General features: G+C 45.6%; 1 protein-coding gene across 1 annotated transcript in view; it reads right to left on the reverse strand.

Annotated features, from left to right (window-relative positions):
- CCDC60 (coiled-coil domain containing 60) overlaps positions 1-21557 on the reverse strand; it is a gene marked incomplete at both ends in the record, with an annotated part of 162854 nt that overhangs the window by 10237 nt on the left and 131060 nt on the right. Inside the window, 3 exons of the mRNA XM_079717882.1 lie at positions 2583-2667; positions 9656-9887; positions 14161-14251. Coding sequence (XP_079574008.1) covers positions 2583-2667; positions 9656-9887; positions 14161-14251 — 408 coding nt within the window. The remainder of the gene's footprint in view (positions 1-2582; positions 2668-9655; positions 9888-14160; positions 14252-21557) is intronic.

Raw genomic sequence — 21557 nt, forward strand, 5'->3', positions numbered from 1 at the left:
GGTGATGCTATGGTCTGAATGTTTATGGCCCCCCAGATTCAACCCAAGAGGATGCTGTTAGGAGGTGGTGGCCTTTAGGAGGTGATTAGATCATGAGGGTGGAACCCTAACGACTGGAATTGAAGCCCTTATAAAACAGACCCTTGAGAACTAGCTTGTTCTTTCTACACGTGAGGACATAGTGAGAAGGAAGCCGTCTATGAGGAAGAGGGTCCCTGCTTGACGCTGACCTGCTGGCACCTCGAGCTCGGACTTTCCATCCTCCAGAAACTGTGCGAAATAAATGTCTCTTGTTTACAAGCCACTCAGTTATGGGATTCTTATTATACCAGCCCAAATACCCTAAGACAGGTGACCAGAGGGTGGTCTGGCCCTTGAGGCTGAGGGCTGGGAGAGAAGGCTTTCAGGGGTTCCTAAAATCCCCAGAATTCTATGTCAGTCTTGATGGGAGCAGACTTGCTGTCTAAAGTGAAATAGGAATCTACATTTTTAAAGTGAGGAGGGCAAAAGAAAATCTGCAGCTTCCCCTAACTGTCTCTGGGCAGCTCCACAGAGAAGCCTTCAATATTTGCTGCCTTAGAAAGGGATTAGGGAGATTTTTCTCCTGCAGGAATTGCAGAGGATGGGAAATTTCAACAGGTTCCTGCACTGTAACCATGGTTATTTTATCATTAAAGTGAACGCAGAGGCCACGTGATGAGTTCTGTGAGAACCAGGTTCTTGTGCGGTTTTGTCTTTGAGGACCTGAAGCAGGTCACTCCTGGCCATCCTTCTCCAGCTATGAGATGGGACCATGGTGCCTGGGTACTGGTTAATCAACCTGTCCCAGCGAGTGGTTGCACAGGTTCCATAGGATGCTGTATGTGAAACAAAAGTAACAACCACCACCACCACTGTCACCAATTTTTGTTTGCTTACAGTATGCCAGGCACATGCTAATATGTTAAATGCATTATCTCACTAAATGCTTCAAATGACTCAGTGATGTAGACATTATGTCTACAACAATAAAAACACTTTACTAGGAAATTATCATTTAATTCTCATTACAGCCCTTTGGGACAGGTTGTTAATGAGCCTCATTTTACAGAATTGGAATCAGGCTCACAGAGGTGAAGCAACTTGCTCAACAGCACACAGCAATTACATCAACGGAAATGGAGATTGACCCTAGTCTACTTGGTACCACCACCAGTGCTTTGATGAAACACAATCTCATGTTACAGATGAGAAAGCTGAGGTTTAGAGAAAGGCTGAGGGACTCGTTCAAAGGCACTAGGTCTTGAACCTATGTCGGTCTGACTCCAAAGCCAGTATTCATGGCGTGAGTTCTTGCAAAGGAAGGAGCCTCTTGGAGCTGGTGCTTCATCACTGTCATCTGTCTTTAACGCTGATAAATCAGGCGCAGTGACCGGGGCCTTAAGGGCCAACATTGTCTCTGAGAGCCTTCAACGCCACCCTCCAGAGCCCCGATGTGAGTTGAGGCGGCAGCAGCCAATTCATCATTAACAAGCAGAGGCGGGTGCAATGCATGTGAACGTGCTTGGTGAACCGTAATTACGGTAATAACAATAACCAATAAGTCATAGCCGGCATCCCAGGAGGCTGAAGGCGATGATGAACCTTTCCAGTGCCTCATTTATTCTCAGGAAGTCATCTGCTTACTCTGAGGGGTCCACACTTGGAAAGGGAACTTTGGCTCTAGCCTGCGTGCTCTCTGAGGCTTTTAGAGGTCAGGAGTCCAGTGGACAGGGCTTTCCGCTGGAAGGAGGACACCTCAGGTTCACACCTCAGGTTCAAGTCTGACTCTGAGCCAATTACATTGGTTGCCGGCTTGAAACTTCAAAGGATTCTTTTTGTTCCTAGTATAGAAATCAGAATCCTAGAGGTGGCTCCCAAGGTCCCCAGACAGACTTATATCTCTGCCCATCCCATGTGGGAAGCATTTCAGTTCCTTGGAGGTGCTACGCTCCCTTTTGACCATGTTTGCCCATGTGCTGTCTGTAGTATTCACTCCCCTTGCTGGCTCTCCCGGCTGCCCCCCAACGACTTTGGCCGGTGAGCTCTTTTTCATGCTTCATCCAGAATCTCAGCTTAAAGTTTCTCCTTTGGAGGGAACGTCTCTCATCCCCATCCCCATCCCAGACTAGATCAGATGCCCCTATTATGTCCTCTCACAGGTCTGAGCTTTTCTTTCATAACACTTCCCGCAATAATTAGTACGGTCCATCCATATGCATAAATACTCACTAAAGAATGAATGAATCACCTTTGGGTTCCTGGGAAGCAGTGCAGCGGAGTGGATAAGAGAACAGTTTCTGGAACACGGAAGATCTGGATGCGAGTGGCGGCCTTACCATGCGTTAGCCTCTCTCAGCCTCATGTCCTTATTTGTAAGATAAAGACAACAGTACCTACCTTGGAGGGTTGTTGGAAGAACTCAGGGAGGTGATACACGTGAGCAAAGTACACGGTTTGGCACCTGTCCCAGAGGAAATGCTCAACCATTGGGAACTGCTGTCCTTTATGTTATCACTAGGATGCTGACATCCTTTATTTGCCCAGGTGTCAAAAGCACATACCTGGCCGCTTGTTTCTGCATCCCATTTGCCGTCGTGACTGTTCTCTGAGCCTCTTCCCGAACCACCTCCAGGAGCTTCTGCAGATCTGATGGGAACACAAGAGGTCACTGTCCGCAGGGTGCTCATGAGACAGGACTGCGCAGGTCACGGCCCAGCCCCCCAGGCTGATATCGCCTCTGCTTTGGCGTACTGGGAAGCCGGAGAAGGATGTGCCCGGCGTCCAGAAGTCTGCAGGCTGTACACGTGCCTCCTCTGCTTCCAACCAGTGACTGGCCATCTCCTTCGGGACGACAGCTGAATTCCTCCCCATGGCCTGTGAGGCCTTGGGGGTCTTGGCTGCTCTTTCTATTTCCTGTTTCATCTCATTCCTCCTGGCCGCAGCCCCCCTCCACCCCGCCCTTCAACACTCTTCTGTAGCCTGAGAGAACTGTTTCCAATTCCAAGAAGAAATCAACTTGTCTGGGAAAACCCTCTCTGATCCCAGAGACCTGAAGTTCCAAACTGGTGATCCACAGGCTGACTCTAGCTCGTAAATGTGTTTGATTTGATTTGATGTAGATGCTCAAACTTTTCAAAACTGGAAGTTTTCACATTACAAATCTGGGCCTCCAGTTTCCCTGGAAAAGACTCTGAGGTGGGGCTCATCCCGTGCTGATGGGCCCCTTTAGACCTTCCAGTGCCTTCTCCAGCTCCCCATGGCCCCCCCACCGCTACTCCTCACTGCATTAATTGACTTGTATATTCATACTTCACATTGTTGCTTTTTACACAATGTAGAGATATCTCTTTGTGGCTGGCTATTATGGGTTGACTTGTGTCCTCCCAAAAGATAATGTTCAAGTCCTAATCCTCAGCACCTCAGAATGTGAATTATTCATATTCTTATTTAGAAATAGGGTGGCTACAGGTGTAACTAAGATGAGGTCATACTGGAGTAGGATGGGCCCTCAATCCAGTATGACTGGTGTCCTTGTAATAAGGGGGGAGAGACACAAAGGGAGAAGACGGCCATGTGATGACAGAGGCAGAGACTGGACTGCTGATGTGTCTACAAGCCAAAATGCCAAGGCTTACCAACAACTACCAGAAGCTAGAAAAGGCAAGGAAGGGTTCTCCCGTACAGATTTCAGAAGAAGCATAGCCCTGCTGACACCTCGATCTGGAGTCTAACCTCTAGCACAATGAGACAATAAATTCCTATTGTTTTAAGGCAGGAAATGTACTTTGTTAAGGCAGCCCTGGGAATCTAACACATGGACACTCTTAAAAGTTGGAAAATAATATATATTTGGAGTAAGCTAGGTGCTTCAAGATAAGTGGGAGAGTGGAGGCCCTAAGTGTTTTGTACAAATACAGATGGGCAAGCAGTTGGCACCCTGCTTGTCATACAGGCGTCTCTGTCAATATTTGCTAAATAAATAAGTAAACGACTAACGAGAAAAAAAAAGCAGGAAGGGTTTGGGAGACTATGAGCTAGATTTGGAATATCAATGAAGGAAGACAATGCCAACACGGACACTTTTCACTCTTCAGTAGGCGCCTGTAGTCAGCTCAAGGCCAAGTCTCAAAAGCCACACCTGGAAGGGTGAAGCCAGTGCTTCCCAGGGCCATTTGTGTCCAACCTTGTTTGTGAATGCAGTCACTGGGTGCTAGGGAAAGGGTGCTCCCCTTGGTGACCTGGGAGCCATCTAGGCTGTGATAAACGTTAACATTTAGCCATTTTCCACTCCACCTTCTTCATTCTCAAGTACTGATAGTTTGTCTTCCTAGTAACTGGTGGGCATGATTCCATTTGACCTGGATCTGATCTTCATTTTTGTCTTGTCATGCCCACCTTCCCTACTGCCACGCATCCCAGAATCCTTGGGGTGTGTCCAGAAGTCTATTAATGAGGGAGCTCTGGATGCTTCCTCCACTTTCTTCCCTTCTCTTGGGGACCCAGCAGCACCATCTGACCACTCCCCCACTCCTGCCCCTACCCGGAAGCAAACCAGCCTAGTGGGTGGATACCAGCAAATGAGCCCAGTGACCTGGCACATGGGGCAGCTCTCCTAGAGAATCCCCTATAAGGCTGCATATGCCATTTAATGCACCAAAGGTTTTTTTCTGCTTGCCAATAATACCTCTGGGCAGGAACGGTGGCCACAAACATCAAGCTCCACCCATCACATAGCTGAGGTTGGATATGTATGAACTAGAACAAAGCCTTGGGACTGTGAGGCCCATGTTTACCCACCAAGGCCTATATCTACCCACCAAGGCCCATGTCTACTCTCCAAGGAAGGAGAGATTTGTTTGGAAAAGGTGCAGGTGCCACAAAATAGAGTCTCCCTGAGGAAGACAGTCTTGTGATGGACGTCCACACTCAGAGGAAGCTGTTTAGTTCTCAGTCCCCAGGGCTACGGGGATGCCACTGCCCAACGCTCAGAGATAACAGCATCCTCTGTTTCAGATGATGAATCACACCCCTACAGGAAAAATTCTAACTCCCTTCCTCCATTGTCCATCCCCGGCCTGTCTAAGAATCCCCCTCAAGAGCAACTATACCCACTTCTTCCTCTCTGTTGGGGGAAAAGAGAGGAAGTCCTTTTGTTGTATGGGGTTGTTTTGGTGGCGGAGTGGGGGGAACAGTAGAAGGCACAGGACCCCTCTTTTTGAGTCACTATTTAAGTGAGTTTCTCCTCTAACAGTTCCAAGACTGGAAGATTCAAGACTGGCAGAAGGAATGGTCTGGGCTTTGGTTCCTCTAGAATCCCTTGGCCATTGAGATTTGGGAATGGACCATTCCACAGAGAGGCCACGGCCTGCTGTCCCCAGTGATCTGTGTCCACAAAGACTTCATTATGCAGCCAGCCCTGGAAATTAAACCTTGGTCAGATGGTGTATCTCTTAGAATAGGATTCATGGATTCAGAATCAGTTTGAGGAGGTTTTAGAAGGCAATGAAAGTCTGGGAAATTAATCTACTTTTGTGAAGGCTCTGACAACTGCAATGGAGGTTAAGGTATAAATAGAGGAAAAGGGTAAGGAGGCTGAGGGAGAAGGACTTTCTCTCCTGGATGTTGGTCTCTGGTGGGGATGCATCTCCCATCCATTGTTGTGCACCTGCCGTGTGCCAGGTAGAAGGTGAGTAAGACATTGTTCCACGCCTGAAGGGAGCTCACACTCCTTTCTCCTTTCTTTAGTAACAGAAATATATGTATGCATATGTACTTGTGTGTGTGTGTGTATACTTTTGTGTCTGTGTGTGTGAGGGAAGCATTTGTTAGCCCAATTTCCCAACATCCTTTGTAGCTAGGTGTGCCCCTGTGACTAAATTCTGGGCCATGAGATTTTAGGAGAAATACTGTATGAAGCTTCTGAGAAGACTGCTTAAACTCAGCTGGAAGTGAGCACTTCTCTACTTCACCTACTTCCTTCTGCTTCCCTCGTAGGATGTGACTCTGATGACTGGCATTCCAGCAGCCATTTTGGACCATGAAGTGATCCGTGGTGGAGAAGAAAGACAAAAGGAAGTAGGATCCCTGATGATCTTCTGGAACCACCCTATCTCTAATCTGTAGGAAAAATTAATTTTTATCTTTTTTAAGCTACTATTTTTCAGGTCTCTGTACCTAGCTAAAAGAAGTTCCTACCTGATACAGTGAGATGTAGTTGTAAATTAAAATTAAGTACTTAATACAAGCAAATACAAAATACTAAGAGAATTGAGAGAAGGAGAGTCAGGGAAAACTTTACAGGTGAGGGAATATTTGAGCTGGGTCTTAAAGGTTGAATAGGAGTCCATTCGACTGAAGGCTTGGAGGTGAAAGGGCACCACAGACAGAGGAGGGCATGAAAGAAGATGCATTGTTTAGGAGGAGAGAGTGTTTTGGTGAGGCTGGAGCACCTGGTATAAGGTGTGACGTGGCAAGAGCTGAGCCCATTATAGGCAGTCTGGGACAAGATCAGATGCAGTGTCTTAGAGGCAATGAGGGGTCACTGAAAGATATTCAGCTGGGGAGCACTACGTTACGTTTTGAATGTAGAAGGTTCAACACAGAGAAGAATCTGCAGGCAAGGGAGGGTAAAACAAGAAGCAGGGGGGTTAATTAGGAGGCTGCTACTGTCATCCAGATGAGAGGTGATGAAAACTGGACCAGGGCTCCCCAGCCTAGGTGCCTACAGGGAGGAGATACCACAGCTGAGTGACAAGAGCTAGTGTAAGAAAAATCAGGCTGCTCTCTTGGTCTTTCATTTCCCACTTTTTCTAGAGACTTGGGTAAAGCTTAGAAATTAGGTGTGACATGAGAGCCAGGCTGCCTGGTTTCAAACTCTGGCTTCATCACTTATTGGATGTGTGACTTTGGGCACATAATTTAACCTCTCTGTGCCCCAATTTCCTCATCTGCAAAATAGGCATAAAACGTTGTTGTGAGCATTAAATGAATATGCATATCTGTGTATATTCACGTACACACACGCACGCACACACACTCACATATACAGTGCCTGACATATAAAAGTCCTCTTAGGGTTAGTTATTGTATCATCATCATTATCATTCTAAGACAAACAAGAGGGCAAAGGAGATGATAAATGGGCATGCACTTGGCCAGCTGGGAGCAATGTAATGATTGGGAGTAACAGGGAGTGGGGGGGACTGTGGAAAACTAGAGAGCACATGCCCCACCTAAGAAGGGTAGCTCCAGGTGACTGCTGTCATGCAGGGTTGCAGGCCCACTGTTGCCACAAAGAATAACTTTTTTTTAAATCAGAATTTTGATGTCCAATCTCTCAATCTTAAAAAGTCACTCCTACTTTTTTTTTTTTTAAACAAAGCCTTGTGTAGTAAACAAAACAGTCTGCAGGAACCAGCCCATGTGCCCCAGTTCTCTATCTCTAAACTAAGACAAAAGCAATAGGAATGAAGAGGGTAGGGTTGAAAAGAGCTTTGGGAGATGGCACGGATTGGGGCAGGCAACTGGTTAGACTGGGAGTAGGAGGAGGGTGGCCGTGAGGGGAGGGTCTGTGGTGTCTCAGGGGCCTGGAGAGAGGGCACTATTCTCCCTTCCCCTCACTGCCAAATCTCTTCCCCCTCTGGTCCCTCCTTCCTTCAGCTCTCAGGTTGCCACTGGGAGAACCATACGTGAACTCTGGGACTGAGGTACTTCTTGAAGCTGGGGACTCTTCTCTGCTTGTCTTACTTGACAGCAAGGTTTTCAGAGTTAAGAGACACAGCGCGGACACGACATTAATAACCACACACAGACCTTTGAAAGGAAAACCAGGTCTTGTTACCCCTACACTTGCAACCTTCCAGAGCCTTCCTCTTGCACTTGGAATAATTCTGAAGGCCTTACCTTGCTCTACAAAGGCCACGCATGCTCTCACCCCTGCATCCCTCCCCAGCTTCGTGTCGTCAGAAACTCAAATGTCAGAGCTGAGAGAGGCTTTCCTTGACCACCCTGTCTAACCTAGCTCCATTCCCACCAGTAGTCTCTCTCTAGCCTGAATCTTGTTTTATTATCTTCCAATCATGTATTATCTGCAATTGGCTTGCTATTTATGGCCTTCTTGTTTATGTCTGCTTTCTCCTTGTAAAATATAAGCTTGGGGAGGGCAGGTACTGTCATCCTCGGTTCCAGGAACACAGTAGCTGCTCAATAAATACATTTTGAATGAAAGAAGATTCAAGAAAACCAGAAGAGTCACACATCTGATGATGGTTTATCTCAGTTCCTCTCCATCTGTGATAATACTTCTGTTCATCAAACAGCTTTTCAGGGCTTAGAACTTTTCTTGGTCTCCTGTTAACAAGGGGGATGGTGGAAAATTTTTCTCATTGGCCATCACTACTATGAGTCCTGACCACTTACTGAACTTTTGCACTTTTGCCCATTTCTGGCTTTGATAATCGGGGCCCTAATCGGGCTTTCTGGTTTACCTTGACCTTTTTTTCAACCTCCTGTATCTGTACTAAACCTGGTCCAGCTTTGGTTGCTATGGGCATTCTAGATTGTGTGAAGGAATACTGGCTGAGCAGGCAGGCCTCAGCTTAGGTGGCACTGAGGGGACAAAGCATGTGGGGATACGGCAGAGAAGGTGTTTCATGCACCAGGGTCAATAGCCTGCCTCTTTCACGCCCCTTTCTCTTTCTTCCTTTTGCCTTCTCCATCTTTCTGCATAAATCCTTTCTTTTCCTGTCTACTTTTACTATACAAGCTCAAGCCAGAAAGTCCTGAAAATGAATTTTTTACACGACTATGGAATCCAGTCACAATTCTATCTGGTGGAGGTCCACAGGCTCCCCCTAAAAGAGTGTGGAAAAAAATGTATGTGTGTGTGCTTGAATTCTTTTCCTAAAGAGTGGCCCACAGTTTCCAACAGATTTTCTAAAGAACCTGTGTCCCCCAAATTGTGAACCATTGAAAAGGCTTATTTCAGAGTGGGGAGTCACAGAGTGATACAACTTCCCTATATAAATATCCAGAAAAGTCAAATTGCCAGAGACAGAAAGTAGATTTGTGGTGGGAAAGGAGAGGGACTGCCAATGGACATGAGGTTTTCTTTGGGGTTGATTGAAATGTTCTAAAATTAGATGGTGCTGTTGCTTATACAACTCTATAAATTTACAAAAAATCGTTGACACGTACACTTAAAACAAGTAAATTTTGTGGTATGCAAATTATACCTCAATAAAGCTGTTAAAAAAAAAAGTAGGCACCGAATTTCAAAAACGTAGTATGAAAAAATGTAAAATATCTTATCAGTATTGTTTTATATGATTACATGTCGAAATGACAATATCTTATAAATTGGGCTAAGTAAAATATACTACTAAAATTTTTAAAAAGAGCAATTGATGACCATGGGCTGTCTCCCAAGCAGAAATGGTTCAGAGTAACCCAAGTCAGAGTTATCTTTCTGATCTCCACTGAGGGAAAGCAAAGGGGTCCATGGACATTGAACAGGGCTAGGGGAGCCGTGTGTCTCCTTTCCCTGAGTGGGGAGAAGGTGGAGCACACGGGGCTCTTGATCTCTGGCTTCAGGGCAGAGTCAGGACAGACTGGTCGGGTCTAAGGTAGGACTTACCGGCATGGAGAGGTTCTTCTTCAGGCTTGGCCGGAGACGATGCATTGTCCTCAACATCCTTGCTGCCTGTCGCCTGGGTGACCACACTCTGGGGCTCGTCTGAGCCCGGATTCATGGAGACCATGCTGCTCTGGGGGGACGACCCTCCACTTGTCCGAGACAGACTGAGGGTGGAGCCTCGCCGGCTTGGTTTGCGGCTGGTGACGCGTGCTACAGGAACCTTGAATCTCTTGGTCTGAAGGAAAGAGAAAATAAAGAGGGATTTTAGAAAGGAAGGAAGGAAGGAAGGGAAGAACGGAGGAAAAGGGGAAGGGAGGAAGGAGAGTAGGAAAGAAAAAAAGCGAAAACCTGGCTCTGAACGTGAATTCCTTTTGGCTCTTTCCAAATACCATGAGACATATCCTGGGTCTGGAAAGACCTTCTGTCACAAATCAAGATCATTTATACATGTGTTTATTGGAAGTGAGTTTGATGGGACTTATTCTACTCAGTGAGTGCAATGGTGGCCCAAGTAGTCACCACAGGAAGCCAAACATGTATTCCAATGATGTTGCCACGGACGACAACGGTGTTTTACTTTTCTTGTGTAATAATCATCAGAGTTGATTTTTAAACTGGGGGAGGATGGGTCTAATTTCTTTAGCTGCATCTTGGTTTCGACCCCCACTTCTATGTATCAACGCTTTTGTTCACCAAATGACACCTGGGGCTCAAAGAATAAAGATTTATGTTCACTGGGGTTTTCTGAAGAATACAAGATGGAGAAAACTCTAGGCTTGACATTCAGGAGGTAGAGGTGAGGGATGCAGATTTGTCTGATGAGGGGGTATTCTTGGGGGGAGGGGGGAGGAGCCATGAAGGAGGTGGGTGGGAAGACCTAGATGACAAGTCCTGGGAGGTAAAAGGGGGTGGGTAGGGAAAGTCCTGCGAGAAGAATGGGGATTTTTGGAAGGAAAGAGTCAGAGTGGACAGGTTACAGGAATGTGTGCATGTCTGTGTGTGTGTGCGCATGCGTGCACGCACACACACCCTCTTGCATGACTGGTGTCACTTCAGAACGTACTGTGTGGGCTTACGTCTTCATTTAATTCATGCTCCGTGTCTTAGGCTTCCCAACCTGCCCTAAGTTGCTCAGCTGCTCCAGGATAAGAGCTCAGTGAGGGTCTGGGCTACAGTTCACACTCTATTGGAACAGAAACAATTTCACTTGAGAACATTTGAAATGAAAGCCCTTGGAGGGCAGTCCAAGGTCTTCTTTGGATGAAACTCATAGCGTGTGATACCCTAGGGAAGAAGATATGGAGAAGAGGCAGCACTGAAGACCGCACAACATTTAATAAATATCTAACAGGGCGGAGAGAATTGTTTTCAGCAGGACTCACCTCAGGGAGTCCACTGTGTGTGATCAGAAGTAACGTTTTGATTGGCCACCTCACGGGACCCTGAGTGTAGGTGAACCTCGCTGCTCCGGAAGAGCGGAGGCATTTCTTGCTCGCCCAGGGCAAAGGGGAGGGTGGGGGAAGAGAGACGGAAGAAGGTTGTGGGGCTTCAGATGTGGTATCTTCCTGGGAACGCCACCTCCCCCAATGTATTCAGTGAAATTCCACACAAGTGATGGAACGCTTCAGAAAGTGAGAGCCTGGGGAACTGGAGTTCAAACTGGGTTTAACCAGATCTCCAAGGGAATATGGGAGTTACAAAATGACTGTGATAAAGAAAAAGCAAATGCCAAGAGTTGGCATGTTCTTCCCTTAGACAAATTAGGGGCTTGATGCAATGTCTCCTTTGTCCTGGCATCGCAACTGGACAAGAGCTTGCCAGACTGACAGTCCCTCTGCTCTCTGCCCCCATAGGGAGAGAGAATGTCAACGCTCAGGGATAATACCTGTAGAAGGCAACTCTTCCTGTCTCACCTGGCACGACATGAATTCTTGACTCTGGAAACCACACTCTTTACATCAATGTCATTTTTGAAGGCTGGACAGATTGTGTCTCCAGGGCAGCCTGGAGTCTTGCAATGAGCACCAGACTCAGAGCCAGGGGACCTCAAGGGGGCCCTGAACAAGTCACTCTCCCCTGCTTCCATCCCCTCGTCTATACAACAGAGAGGACGGGCTGGGATGATCTCAGAAGAGCTTTCCATACCCAGAGTTCTGTGTGCATCTTCCTTGCATTAGGATTTCATCCTGTGCTCCTAAAGTTACCATTAATTAAAAGTCAATTAAAAGCCACAGACAGGAAATCCAGAGTGAAGGGCTGACACTTCTCATTAATTGAGAGTGGCAGAAAAATAAAATGTGGGGGGAAGATGTGACAGGCGGTTTCAGCATCCTGCTTGCCCTTTATTGAACTGACTCTCCCTGAATTGACTTAAATCCCCAAATGCTTCTTGTCTATGTTTTGTATTTCACTCAGGAGTGGTATTAACTGGCTGCCATGTTGCACCTTAGGAGGGACTGCTTTTTGACAGCAAAGGAAAAGATTTCCCTGAATGATTCCTTATACTTTCTTAGAAGTAGGCGTTTCAAACTGGTGGCCCATGGGGAGACATGTTCAGCTGCCCAGAATTCTACAGATTAGGGATATCTTTATATAAGAACTGAGGTTACTGGTCTCTCTTGAAAATGATAAGCCCTGGGTCCCATTTTCACATGGCGAGATGAGTAGAACAAAGCAGAGGTTCTTCCCTTTAGCTGTGCAGAATTCCTGTTTGCCACAGACCTCACCACTCCCTACTGGGTGTCACCCAGCCTGATTTTTTCATTTATGCCATTTGTCCGTCTCTTAATGATCACTGCCTTGGCACTGACAAGCTCCACACATACAGAAGACTATCAGTTGCTGTGGAAGTTGACTGGAGCCTCTCTTTCAAAGTCCTTAATTTACAGGTGAAGAAACTGAGGTCAGAAGAGAGGAAAGGACTTCTCCAATGCCATGCAGTGAACAGAGTCACAGTGGCTAAACCAGGTCTCCTGATTCCTGATTCAGTGCTCCCTCATCCTCAGAACGGACCACACTGCAGCCCAGAGTTTGATCTACAAACTCGCCTGGGCGGGGGGAGGATTTCAATTCAGTGAGAGTTCAAGTGCAGTGATTCACTCTTCCTTCCTCCAACTGTAGTTGTGACTATTCCTGAAGGACATTTTTTTTAAAGGTTTGTGGCTCCTGCTCCCTTTTCTGTGCATCTCTGGAGACAGATACACACGATATCTCCATAGCAACTTTCTCTGATAAAAACAAAGGCTCTCCTTCTCAGGGCACTTAGAAATGCCCTGATGCAACAGCAAGAAAACGGTGAAACTTCATGAGGGGCAATGATGATCATACCGGGGAGAACATGCTTTTGAAGAGCTCCGTGGTTTAATAAACAGGGTTTAGTAAACAGATCCAGGATTAACTCTTGGCTTGCCACTGCCCAGCTGTGTGGCCTCATGCAAATCACTTAACCTCTTTGAGCCCTAACTTTCTGCTCTCCTACCTGGAAATAAGAATAGTGCCCCCATGGGGTTATTAGGAGGACAGGACTGGCTAACACACCTAAAGAGCTTCCTTAGCACAGAACCTGGCCCACTGTGATTCTGTTCAGGATTGGCTTCTAAAAAATTATATAACCACAATAATGCTCAGCATTTTCACATTTTCACAGTGAGATTGCATACTGCTTCCTGGGGTTCTTTACTAATGTAAAATAGCTAGTGGGAAGCATCCGCATAGCACAAGGAGATCAGCTTGGTGGTTTGTGATCACCTAGAGGGGTGGGATAGGGAGGGTGGGAGGGAGGGAGACACAAGAGGGAAGAGATATGGGGACATACGTATATGTATAACTGATTCACTTTGTTATAAAGCAGAAACTAACAACAACAACAAAAAGAAGTGAGCAGAAACCAGCATTATATCCATTTTGCGGGTTGGAGCACAGGTTCAGCAAAAATCTCATTGTGTGTTCCCTCAACTGCCTTTAGCTCTCTACTCTTGCCATGATTATTATTATGGTGCTTGTTTGTGAAGTGGGATGAGTTTGGGGGTTTTGGGAGTTAGGAATAGTTTTGAGTGAAAAGAATAGACCTCTTGATTTTCTCTTAATAATAAACACACATTCCAGTTTGTAGAAAACCCCGTCTGTTCAATCACTCACTTCTTATTTTCTGACTGAGTCTGAAAGAAAACAGAGAGCGAGAGAGAAAGAGAAGTGACTGTTATCGATTAAACGTAGACAGTGAGTGAATCCATTTCCCTCCAGTGACATCTTATTAGGCGGCTGCTCGGCCACCCACTCCTTCCTGCGTGAGGTGGTGTCCAGCCAAATGACATTTCTTCTACAATCTCCAGAGAAGCATTTTAATTAAAATTTATAAAAACCATCCAACAGCACAAGGTTCTGACTTCCCTTCGCTCAGAGAACCAACTAAAAAAAAAAATCCCATCAAAGACTGGCGAAAATGCCTCCCACGCAAGCTGGGGCTGGTAGCCAGACAGTAGAGTCCGGTGCTGACAGTTAGTTACCTTCGGGGCTGTGAGGAAGCGCTCCCACCTCTGTCCCATGGACTTGTCCTTATGGATTTGTTTTATTGTGCTCTTGCTTCCACCTGGGTCCCTGAGTGAGAAACAGCTTAATGAGTTTTCCGTTTCTAGAGCCTCAGTTTATTACAAGTACTTTTACGAAATGCAATAAAGAGATGATGGATGGTGGCTGTTCTCTGCTGTGATTTTTTCCCCCTCCTATACTCGGGAAGCAGTGGAAGGGACAGTTCTCCACAGCCGGGTCTTGCGAGTGGGAATCGAGGTTAGGAGAGACCACCGCTTACTGGGTAGGGACTGAGGGAGGTGGAGTGTATTTGTACACATTCCGCATCTGTTTGCGTTTTGGACTTGGGTCCTCTCGTAGACTCCAGGGCAGGTCTGCGGTTCCTCTTGGGGATGAATTGAAAAGCATGTTCATTTCCAAATCTCTGCCTGCTCTGGTGCCTAAGGGTCCCACCATCAGGGCCACTTCTGAGTAACGCACAGAGAGAATTACTAACTTTGCTTGGGTGGGGGGGAGCTTATAGGGTGTGTTGCACAATGAAAATCACTGGTTTGGAGTTTATTGAGTGAAAATTCTATACAATTCTACATGCAAGACACTTCTGTGCATTCTCGCTGAATCATCTCAACAAAACCTTGTGATGGGGCTTCCCTGGTGGCGCAGCGGTTCAGAGTCCGCCTGCTGATGCAGGGGACATGGGTTCGTGCCCTGGTCCGGGAATATCCCACATGCTGCGGAGCAGCTGGGCCTGTGAGCCATGGCCGCTGAGCCTGCGCGTCCGGAGCCTGTGCTTCGCAATGGGAAAGCCCACAACAGTGAGAGGCCCGCATACCGCAAAAAAAACCCGCAAAAAAACAAAAACAAAAAACCTTGTGATGCAGTCATTTATCATCCCATTTTACAGATGAGAAAACAAACTCGGGGTCTTAAGTTACTCATCCAGGTGCATATTCACAATGAATCTAATGACCCTCACTTGCATGGGTCCCTGCCAGGGCCCTGTACCTAATTTTGTATTTTAACTTTGTATTCTTTTTCTTAAAGCGCCCCTCTCCCCAATTAAATAAACTTCAGGTCGCGTGAAACCTGGATCTTCCCTCATGGATTGGAACTTTCTGGGTATGAGACTGAAGCCCCAGCAAGTTTGGATGGTGACATACCTATAACCCTTGATCTGAAACCCGTGGGACCGGATGTGTTGCCAAATTCAGAATCTTGGCATTCTGGAATGGAAATATGCTGCACGTATATCATATGCTAACATACTCCTTCCAGTGGGGTCTCGGCAGCATCTTATAATCAAACACATTAATATTTCTGCAGTGATATATATGAATATTTACACTAGGTGGGATAAAGACCATAAATAGCTTCAAGTCAGGTTTTGACACCAAATCAGTTTGGTTCCTGTCAGATTTTGCTGTCAAATTGAGCTATGGAAAAACTGAGTTTTCAGAGCCTTTTGGATTTTGGACCTGTGGCTGTGGGGTGGTGGATCCCTGTTGACAAGCAAGCTCTCTCAGCGACCTCTACCTATCTATGTATTGACTGATTGATCTGTTGATCTCTCCATCCATCCACCCATCCATCCATCCCTTTCTTTCTTTATCTCTTTTTTCTCTGCAGAAAGGATTTTAGATGGCTGGGAGCCTTTAGACCATTTGGCTGGCTGTCACCCAGCGTAGAGGAGGGACATGAGGGAATGAGATGACCAGACCAGTTTGATGAGGGGAGGCACCAACAGGAGTCTAGACTTAGCAGGGGCTGCCAAGTGCTGGTAGGTGGGGAGCCGCTCAGATAGGAGGCAAAGGTGGGGGTTCTTCTGGCATGGGGGTCTGAGCCGCAGAATCAAAGGTTTTTACCAGCCCAGACGGGGAGGGGGATGTGTGTGCTCTTTACTGGCAGAGCCCTTGCTGGGCATCTACCAGCTCACAGCCGCAAACTGAGAAATGCACACAGACGACAAGGTGAAAGTCAGGCTGGAGAGGGTGGGGTGAGAATGTGCCTCCAAGCTTTTTGTAAGACTTTATGTTTGATTACACAATAAAAAGCCCTCTGAATAATTAACAGTGAAGCTCATGTAATGTTGGTTGTGCCTGCCTCTCCCCAGAGTAATCAAATTAGGGAATATTTAAAATCCAGCTGGAGGAAGGAGCAGCAATACTTCAGTCCTATAAACAATCTTTAAACTAGCGGCACTTTTGAAGTCTGATTTAAGGCTCAGCAACTGGAAGCTTTAGTGTTTCGGCTTTGGAGCGTTTCTTTCAGGACCACAGGGCTTTTCTCGCTTTTCCCCTTTGCTAACGCAGCTCCTGCTGTGCCTCCAGCCTTCTTCTTGATGTTCAAAAGCAACCCCTCTTCCTCTTTTAAAATTAAATCTGGTATGGCCAAGCTTTCAAAATCTTAAATATTCAGACCCGATCGGGAAGATGGAGGTTTCTCGTTCACGCAGACTTCCAAGACGACCCAAAATCTATTGTGACTTCAGGCAGCGGGTTAAATGAGCTAAAAATGCAGCAAGCTTCCCAGGGATCTTAAAAAGCCCTGAGCATCATTCTTGCAAAGCCACTGATAAAGAAAGGGCCTGGCTGGACAGAATCCGTCTCTCTGATGTTTCACTTTCAGTAGCAAATAAACCAAAAAGGAGGATCAATAGGGGGAGAAAAGGAAATAACCCAAGCGGTGCCATCCACAGTGGGCCGACTACACACTACTACACAGGCAAGCTGATGTTCCTGCCCACGGCCTGGAGGGACGGTCAGTGCCCTTCACCCACCAGAGTCCCAGGTCTTCTCGGCTTCTTAAAGTCAAGGGTAGGTCTGTGACTTGCTTTGTTCAAAAATACTTGAGCGAAAGTGACACGTGGTCTGTAAGGCGATGCTTTAAGGGCCAGTGCTCAGGTCAGATTCCCTTTCGTGCTGGGTCCTTGGGCGACTCTGGTGAGCAGAGTCCCGTGCGGTGGACATGTAAAGGGTGAGCGAGAAATGAACTTGTGTTGCGCTAAGCTGCTGAGATTTGGGGGCTGTTCATCACGGCAGCTTAATTTACCTTACCTAATCGATGTCTCTGATTTACTGTCTGTGTGACCTCAGACCAGTCTCTCTTGAGCATCAGAGCCAGGAAAAGGGGTGTGCCTGGGTGGTTAATGATGGGTTGAAGAATCGGGTGGACTAGCTGTTTGAGTCCTCCGCCTGCCCTGCTGCTTCCTAGATGTGAAATTTTGTGTAATATTTACCCTCTCTGAGCCTCAGTGTCCTCATCTGTCAAATGGGGGAACATTAGCTAAGTCAGAGGATGATTATCAGAGGATGATTAGAGTGAAGATGCAATGAAATGGGGCTCGTTAGGAGCTTTCCAGGGTGCCTTGTATACAGAACTGAATACAGCTGAACTATGAACAACACATGCTTTTTTCAACAGAAACCTTCATGTGGCTTGGAGGAGGGGCTGACGGTGGGGAAGGAGGCACTAGGTCACATCCGTGGGGGAGAAGTGGCTGTGATTTTGAGACATTTTCTCTCCGCTGAAGCTTTCTGGGGGATCCTATTTGCCAGAAATCAAGGGAAGAAGTCATTGAGCACCGCTGCATCTCTTTTAACTGTACCGCCAAGCACATTTTGTTCCTAGCAGCCACTTGAAGACATCTATCCACAGCGGCAATCAGAGTAATTTTCTCAAATACTTCACTCTTTCTGAATCCGCGTTTGCTTCTCAGGGTGGAAAGTCTGCTGGCTGGTTTAGGATGTGTTCACGTGTCCACAACAAGATGGGAGAACGGAGGTAACTGCTGATTTTGCAGCAGGGAGGGAACAGAGTTCAAAGCTCCCAGGATCTCCCAGGATCTCCCAGGCCAGGTTGCCCGTCCCAGCTCCTGAGTGATAGGTGCTCTGATCATCCTGCCACGTTTTCCCACTCCTGTAGAGACGTCCACTTGAGAACAGGCATGGAGGAATGATGCAATTAGGTCAGTGCAGGTAAAATCAGAGACTTCACTCAAACGTCACCTTCTCTGAGTCTTTCCCTGACGACCCAACTTAAAAGTCACCCCCCCACACCCTGTCACTATCACATCACCCTGTCAATTTCTTCATGACACTTAATGCTATCTCAAGGAATCTTGATTATTACATGTTTATTATCTGTTGCTCCCCTCCACATCCCTTGGAATAGAAGCTCCAGAGAGCAGGAATGTTGTTTTATTTTTATGCCTGAAAAAAGCGGGTTGAAGGAAAATGAGACTTTCTGGGGTCGGAGTGGGGGGAAGCATTGCTGCTAATGTGTTGTTCAGAATGACACCGCATTTTTTTCACAAGAGTGACAATCTGGCAAACACTTAAAGATTTTGGGGGAATTGGTTAAGTATGTTGATAAACTCCACAGTCGTTAAAAGAGGTTTTGACATGGAGAGATGTTTAACTTATTTATTAAGTTAAATAACAAAAACTTAGTTGCAAAACAATAAATGTAGAACGGCCTTTTTTTTAAAGGAAATTGTATATTTATATATCATATGATCTTGGTAAGTTGGGGTCCCTTTTTTTTTTTTTTTTTTTTGCGGTACGTGGGCCTCTCACTGTTGTGGCCTCTCCCGTTACGGAGTACAGGCTCCAGACGCGCAGGCTCAGTGGCCATGGCTCATGGGCCCAGCCGCTCCACAGCATGTGGGATCTTCCCAGACTGGGGCATGAACCCGTGTCCCCTGCATCGGCAGGCAGACTCTCAACCACTGCGCCACCAGGGAAGCCCTGATTCTTTTATATTTTTATTTTTCCTAATAAAGCTTCTATTTTTCTAATTTTATTTTATTCTTTATACTTCGTTATTGTTCTCTCCTTTCGGCTTGTCCCCCGCCCCCAACCTTTTTGTTTCTTGTCTCTGTTGTGGTTTTATTTTACCTTGTTGCAGTTGTTTCAATTATAGTTTTATTTTTCCTAATATATTTTTATCTTTCTAATTTTATTTTGTTTTTTATTCTTTGATATTGTACTGCTCCTTTTTATCTTTTTTCTTTCTTTCTTCCTTTTTTTTTTTTTTTAACTGCACCACGAAACTTGCAGGATCAGGCTGGAGGTCAGCCCTGAGCTCCTGTGGTGGGAGCTCTGAGTCCAAACCACTGGACTAACAGACAACCTCAGACCCCAGGGAATATCAATCGTAGTGAGGCCTCCCACAGGTCCTCCTCTCAGCACCAAGACCCAGCTCTATCCAACTGCCTGCAAACTCCAGTGCTGGATGTCTCAGGCCAAACAACCAGTAAGACAGGAACACAGCACCACCCATCAAAAAAAAAAAAAAAAAAAAAGAAACACCAAAAAAATATGTTATAGACGAAGGAGCAAGGTAAAAACCTACAAGACCAAATAAATGAAGATGAAATAGACAAACTACCTGAAAAAAAATTCAGAGTAATAATAGTAAAGATGATCCAAAATCTCAGAAACAGAATGGAGAGAATACAAGGAACATTTAACAAGGATCTAGAAGAACTAAAGAGCAAACAAACAGTGATGAACAACACAATTACTGACATTAAAAATACTCTAGGGGGCTTCCTTGGTGGCACAGTGGTTGGGAGTCCACCTGCCGATGCAGGGGACATGGGTTTGTGCCCTGGTCCGGGAGGATCCCTCATGCCGCGGAGCGGCTGGGCCCGTGGGCCATGGCCACTGGGCCTGCACGTCCGGAGCCTGTGTTCTGCAGCGGGAGAGGCCACAACAGTGAGAGGCCCGCATACAGCAAAAAAAAAAACAAAAACCAAAAAAAAACTCTAGGGCTGTTGCTGAATTCTCTTAACTTTTGCTTATCTATAAAAGTTTTAATTTCTCCATCGAATCTAAATGAGATCCTTGCTGGGTAGAGTAATCTTTGTTGTAGGTTTTCCCTTTCATCACTTTAAATATGTCCTGTCACTCCCTTCTGACTTGCAGAGTTTCTGCTGAAAGATCAGCTGTTAACCTTATGGAGATTCCCTTGTATGTTATTTGTTGCTTTTCCCTTGCTACTTTTAATATTTTTTCTTTGTATTTAATTTTTGATAGTTTGATTAATATGTGTCTCGGCGTGTTTCTCTTTGGGTTTATCCTGTATGGTACTCTCTGTGCTTCCTGGACTTGATTGACTATTTCCTTTCCCATATTAGGGAAGTTTTTGACTATAATCTCTTCAAATATTTTCTCAGAACCTTTCTTTTTCTCTTCTTCTTCCGGGACCCCTATAATTTCAAATGTTGGTGCGTTTAATGTTGTCCCAGAGGTCTGTGAGACTGTCCTCAATTCCTTTCATTCTTTTTTCTTTATTCTGCATCCTAAAGATGCTACCAGAAAACTACTAGAGCTAATCAATGAATTTGGTAGAGTAGCAGGATATAAAATTAACGCACAGAAATCTCTTGCATTCCTATACACTAATGATGAAAAATCTGAAAGAGAAATTAAGGAAACATTCCCATTTACCACTGCAACAAAAAGAATAAAATACCTAGGAATAAACCTACCTAAGGAGACAAAAGACCTGTATGCAGAAAACTATAACACACTGATGAAATAAATTAAAGATGATACAAACAGATGGAGAGATATACTATGTTCTTGAATTGGAAGGATCAACATTGTGAAAATGACTATACTACCCAAAGCAATCTACAGATTCAATGCAATCGCTATCAAACTACCAATGGCATTTTTCACAGCACTAGAAGAAAAAATTTCACAATTTGTATGAAAACACAAAAGACCCAGAATAGCCAAAGCAATCTTGAGAAGGAAAAATGGAGCTGGAGGAATCAGGCTCCTGGACTTCAGACTATACTACAAAGCTACAGTCATCAAGACAGTATGGTACTCACACAAAAATGGACATATAGATCAATGGAACAGGATAGAAAGCCCAGAGATAAACCCATGCACATATGGTCACCTTATCTTTGAAAAAGGAGGCAAGAATATACAATGGAGAAAAGACAGCCTCTTCAATAAGTGGTGCTGGGAAAACTGGACAGCTACATGTAAAAGAATGAAATTAGAACACTCCCTAACACCATACACAAAAATAAACTCAAAATGGTTTAAAGACCTAAATGTAAGGCCAGACACTATAAAACTCTTAGAGGAAAACATAGGCAGAACACTCTGACATAAATCACAGCAAGATCATTAGAGACATGCAAGTCAAAACTACAATGAGGTATCACCTCACACCAGTCAGAATGGCCATCATCAAAAAATCTACAAACAATAAATGCTGGAGAGGGTGTGGAGAAAAGGGAACCCTCTTGCACTGTTGGTGGGAATGCAAATTGATACAGCCACTATGGAGAACAGTATGGAGGCTCCTTAAAAAACTAAAAATAGAACTACCATACGACCCAGCAATCCCA

Source organism: Hyperoodon ampullatus (assembly GCF_949752795.1).
Source record: "Hyperoodon ampullatus genome assembly, chromosome: 13".
NCBI lineage: Eukaryota > Metazoa > Chordata > Mammalia > Artiodactyla > Ziphiidae > Hyperoodon > Hyperoodon ampullatus.